Raw genomic sequence first — 5,922 nt, 5'->3', positions numbered from 1 at the left:
GATTACATTCATCTTAAATATTTCTCATAGTCTTCCTAATGCACTGTTTGGGAGGAGGTGAGGATGGGAAAAGAAGGGTAAAGAAGAGGAAGAAAAACTTGAAATCCTATTTGGAAGGAAGTGAGCTACGGAAAAAAAAGATAACTAAGAGTAAGCTTTAACTTTTCTTTCCCATATAACGAAAGAATTTCTTATACCTCAATTTGGGGTGTAAGGAAGGGTAAGGGGAACTAAAAAAAAGTTATGTTCTAATTTTATCCATGTTTTATTATATTAATTTCTCAAATCATTATTTTAGGTATTCTTTACGTTGTGATGAAAAACACTCACATCGCCAGACTCGCACCGCTCGACACCCACACTCCATCGACGCTAACTTTGACGCCGACGTCGATGCCAACTTCGATGTCAACGCCAACTTCGATGTCAACGCCGACTTCGATGTCTATCCCGACTTTGACGCTGACTTAGATGCCAATGCTGACTTTGACGCCGAGGTCAACTTCGATGTTGACGCCGACTTCGATGTCAACGGCGACTTCGACACCAACTTCAACGCCGACTTCGACGCCACCTTCGACTTTAACAAATGAGTTATAATAAGTTTTAACCGATAAATATATGCAAGATGCATTAAGTTTTTGAACGCGTAAGTCTTGAACAAAAGTGAGAATAATTTTATAACTTTATATATTTAACCTTCGTTACCCTCACTTTTTCCCCAAACATGATAACTCATGTTAAATTAATAAACATTCCCTCCCTCTTAAACAAAGAAAAAATAAATATTTTATTTCTCTTTTCTTCCCTTTCTGTTAATGAACTTTTGCTTATTCCATCCAAGGGAATAAAGTTAATTTATATGAAAAAAGAAAGTTAATTTATAACCGACAGTGATTAGAGTACGGTTGCTCTTTAATCTTTGTTATAAATGTCAACCCATCTGAATCAATATATCTGTGTGCACGAAAGCCCAACAACTAAGAAATATATTTAAGGTCCAGCCCTGCATCATATGCTAAATGATTAGCATACAACATAGTCAACGGGAGAGGCAACATCCATTCAATTGCATCAACCCGCCCATCACTCGCGCAATCTCAAATGTAAAATCCAATAACCATTGCATGCAGTCTGAAAAGGAAGCCAAGTGACCCGCTATGTACCCTTCAAACGATAGACAGAACTCAACAAAGATCATTCAGCGCATCCATTTATTTGCCATGGATAGATAGCTGAATGAATTCCTTCCCTGTTGTACAGAGACACACACAAAGAATACGTAATTACTAGTAGAGCAGAATCTGGTGTCCAGAACTCGACAAAGCAATCACTGCATTGTTGAATATTCCAACGTTATCAGTAACTCAGAACAGCTCCCAATGGAAGCTTGCGTGGGCCGTGGAGGGGGACGGCGTCAATAGGTCGAACGGTTCCCAGAACTCTGAATGAGAACGAGCCGGATGTTGCTGCTGGTGATTTTGCTGTAGAAAAGGGTTGCAAGATTGCTGCATTTGTTGCTGGTATTGGGGCTGAATAGAATGCAGAAATGGTTGCTGCTCTTGGACGGGCTGCGTCGGACGCTGGTGTGAAGGATGGAGTGTCCGCGGTGGAGACAGGGGCTTCTCTTTGTTCAGTCGAACGTTGTGGATCTTGATCAAGTCGAGCATTTCCACGTATTTCTGCACTCTCTTAATCTGTGCTCCACAGGAAAGAACGATAAAAAATTAAAGAACTAAGAAAGTCACAAAAGTGTGAAATTTCTTTTGACAGTTAAAGGAGTGCGAAACTTATGTAACCTGCAGACTCTTCTGCTGATTCACGTCTCCGTCGGCGTCGATGGCCTCCATCTTAATCAGCTCATTCATCAGGCAATCGATGAGATTGGAGACGTCATTCACCACGATTCGTTCGCCTTTGTTCGCAATCTCCTCCAGCGCCGTCACCTGCGCTAGGATAAGGGTTGAGATCGGAGTTGAGGAAGGATATAATTGTCGATGATGGTGGGGGTGGCAGTGGAGTTGGGAGGAAACTGGAAAGGGTAATAAAATAAGAGAAATACCTTGGAGGCGAGCCGGTCGACCTCGTGGCGGATTGCAGAGACGGACTTTGCGGCCTTGTCAATTTTGTCAGTTTTGCGCATCTCGAGAAGACGCTTTGCCTTCGCCATCGGATCCTCCAGCAACAGTATGTTAGACCCGTCCTTGACACCGACAGTATCGAGAAAAGTCACCGATGCCCTCTCCTTTTTTTTATACATCAGCTTCATGTCTAACGGATGCAGCCCCGTCTTGGCCGATAGCACCTTCTTCATCTCTCCTGTTGCAGAATTCACTCAGATAAATGGTCGACCACCTTACTTGTGTGAATCAAAACCACCAAACTGTAATAAGAAAGGGATGAGATTAGGCGGATCAGGTTCTTCTTACCGAAGGTGGCTTGAGCACTGATATTAATCTCGTGGTAGGTGGCACAGAATTTGACCTTGACGCGGATGGAGGGGACAGGTGTGCCGACAGCATCGCCGTATGCATTGCGCATCTGAACCAACATCCCGCCGGGCCTCACCTCCCATTTCTCCACCTCCACCTTCTCTTCCTTCACCGGACTAGACGCTGCCACCGTCTGTGCCATCCTCCCGTTTGTTCTTGTCCGCATTTCTCTTTTTGTAACTTGGGAACCCGAAGGATCCAGAAAGAAGCCAGCAACCCCAAGCCGTACGTGGTGTTGCTGCTAGATCTCAAGCTCTAAATTCGTGTTCGAGGAACGGAAGAAGGGGAGATGAAGAGGAAGAGAAGAAGGAATAAAGGAGACGGATTGTCAATGGAGGAACGAGGAGTAGAAATGGGAGAGGATCAAGTATATATAAATGAATCAGTAAAGAAATCGTGAGGGAGCAAAATAATAACCGTGGTTCTACCAAAAAATTATTAATAAAAATAAATAATAAATAAATGTGGAACATAATACAGCGCGAGCGTGGAAGGAGAGAAAAACAAGGAGCAACTCGGTAGGAATTGGACCTCCCGTTTCAATCAATTCACTGCCGCTTCGTACCAATCAGAAACCGGAGACGCTTTAGAATCGAGCAGAAGCAGGTCAGGTGTGCCGCCGACAACCCTTTAGCTACCCAGTCCAAGGCCGCCCCCTCTGATCCTACGGTATCGTCTCGCCGAGAGGCATGGTACACCGGACAGCGTGGCTGCTTGACATGGCCCCACCTATAGACGGCCGACAAACAGAATAGAAAATATTTATTAATCCGACGGTAAGAACAGGGGATCCTCGTTCTGGGAAGTCAACGTCACGTGGAAGTCAAAGGATCAGATGGTCGATCGGACAAGGATGGACCGACCGGACGACCGAGAAAATGTTGGATCGATAAGCCGACCGGAGAAGGGTGGGCCGACCGCTCGGTCGGCCGACCGTGTCTACCTGATGGCAAAAGGCGCCCCGGCAGAAGTCGGGGTTCCGACGCTCATTGAACAGGCTCATAGGGTCGAGCGGATGGCACGCTCGGCCGAAGACATAAGGTAGCATACTGCTAACAGTCTCCACAGAGCACATTACCGAGAACCTCTCAAGTAGACCACTATATATGACCGGCCGGACGTAAGACGAGTGCTGGCCGGCCGGATGCTCGACAGGGAATAAGGAGAAAAGGACAAGGGACATCTTCTGACAGCGGATATGCTTTATAATCTGGCTATATTCCAAATCTTACGACAAGAGATTCCGCTGTCCCATCGAAGACATGCTTGGACTGTAGCAGTATGGTGTCAGGTAAGCTAGCTGACAGGCCCTTACTGGGATATAAAATGAGGATACGTATTTGCCTAGGTATGTGTGCCTGAGCTCCTCTCCAGCTCTATATAAGGAGCTTTGCACTTCACCAGAGGTACGCGTTCTTTGATACTGGAAGCCACTTCTTCGTTGTTCGCTTATTTGACTTGAGCGTCGGAGGGTCGTCGCCGGGAACCTCTTCTCGGCCCGACTTTTATGCAGGTTCACCAGAGACCCGTGCAAACAGTCAGAAGATCTACGTCAACCGCTTGGAGAGCTCCACGTGTCCAACGTCCATTTAATTTAACTTTCGGACAGGATCATCTATAATTCTTCAGAAGCCATATGTCATGTGGTGACAAGCCAGCAGGCAGGCAGGAGGTTCAAATCTAACTGGGAAAAACGAGCAAAACATTTTTGAGGTGGACGTAATTTTTATTAAGTGGGTGTGAGAATAAACGGAGATCATATGAGGACGTTGTTGGCGCGTCGTTTGCATCACGTAACAGGACTGGACGTTGGAGCAGGTGATACGCATCTCTCGCCTCGCGTGGGATGCGATGGGTTGGTAGAACATCAATCAGATCATCATTTCGTGCCGTCGGATGAAGAGTGTTCCACACGGATGGGCTATAGCTAGAGCATAAACTTTCCAAAGGGAAGCGTAATCAGAAACGGATCCAAAAATTAGAATTGTACCGAACTATAATTTTGGACAGAGTTCTTGTCTTAATCTCTATAATTTGATCTCAAACAATTAAAGTGACAAGATAGTAATCTCTATAATTTGATCGCAAATAATTAGAGTGAGACGAAAAAAATATTGAGCATTCATTTTAACTTTTAATTTTCCCCTCATTTTAATCTAGTTAGATAAATATCAATATTAACTCATATTTAATATCAATTATATACCATTTTTTTTAAAATAATGATACAATATATATATATATATATATATAATTTAATTATTTATTCATAGAAAAAATAATTTAAAGACATAAAAAAAATAGATGTGTAGAATTATCCTACAGATTTACCTACTTAGATCTCTTTTTTTGTGAGTTCATGAAAAAATACTTTAACATTTTAATATAATCCTAAATAACACGAGTAATTAATTTTTATAATTATTTAAATTAATCAAATAATTTAATCAATTTAAATCATTTAATTTTATTATTATTAAATCATTTACGACTACACTCTTAATTATTTACAATTCAAATTCACATTTTAATTGTTTTTCTAATTACCAATGAATTAAAATTATTCGCATCGAATGGTGTGCTTTTGTTGTTTTTCTAGGGGCTGGAATCTCTTCAACCTTCTAGCAGAACTCTTCCATCGAGTTTGAAGCAAATGATTTAACTACTTAAATTTCAATTTTAATTCAATGGTGATAAAAGAATGAATACATTCGCCTTTAGCGCTCCCGTCAATTCGTCTTAGGATTAACATGAAGAAGATAAATCACGGACGATTACTGGTCTTTAAGGTTGCATCACATATGTAAGTTTTCAGGTGTGCGTAGATATTAAATTACGTTTATGTTCAATTATTTTATATTGATCCACATGGTGTATTATTGGCATAAACAAAGATACTAGTTTAGCAGCTTTTGAGAAGTGAGTGACAATTGAACCTTGGTAGCATAATGTCTACCTACTCTTCTAGACGCGCCATGAAGAGTAATTGTGAATCAGTATTGAGAATAAGAAATCACTTTGGAAGTGAGATGAAACGAAAATGTTCTTATTAGCTGTCTTGCTTTTAGTATGGGGCAGTAGCCGATATTATTATTCTTCACAAAATTATTATGGAACTGCCTTTTTACTCAAGTTAATAGTCTTTGTAATTCACTTGAAAAGCTAGTTGGGAATCATACACTTCCATCCAAGACTCTGTTACTTGCAAAGTCTTATGCAAGAAAATAGGTTTCTGTTGAGCATTATATATGAATGTAAGTGTGACAAGCTAATGAAATCAATCCAGATGCATTATTGATTAAGATGCAAACGATCTGGTTTTAAAAGTGTTGGTTAACATAAAAATTCAACAAATATGCAGTTGGTGATCATATTACAAATTGATTGCTAGATAATCCAACGAGAACAATCTCTATGTGAAGGTCAGTGA

The 5,922-nt window shown here is 41.4% G+C and overlaps 1 protein-coding gene across 1 annotated transcript; it reads right to left on the bottom strand.

Moving 5' to 3' along the window:
* Nucleotides 1-958: 958 nt before the first annotated feature.
* LOC122038399 (BAG family molecular chaperone regulator 1-like) lies at nt 959-3,072 on the bottom strand. The gene is made up of 4 exons (XM_042598135.1): nt 2,430-3,072; nt 2,063-2,319; nt 1,800-1,946; nt 959-1,697 (listed from the first exon to the last, which is right to left on the bottom strand). Exons 1-4 carry the CDS (start codon nt 2,656-2,658, stop codon nt 1,368-1,370), a joined length of 963 nt encoding a protein of 320 aa, XP_042454069.1. The 5' UTR covers nt 2,659-3,072; the 3' UTR covers nt 959-1,367.
* Between the last annotated feature and the right edge of the window lie 2,850 nt (nt 3,073-5,922).

This window comes from Zingiber officinale, chromosome 1A (genome assembly GCF_018446385.1).
Source record: "Zingiber officinale cultivar Zhangliang chromosome 1A, Zo_v1.1, whole genome shotgun sequence".
NCBI lineage: Eukaryota > Viridiplantae > Streptophyta > Magnoliopsida > Zingiberales > Zingiberaceae > Zingiber > Zingiber officinale.
This window is presented reverse-complemented; position numbering and strand designations above follow the sequence as displayed.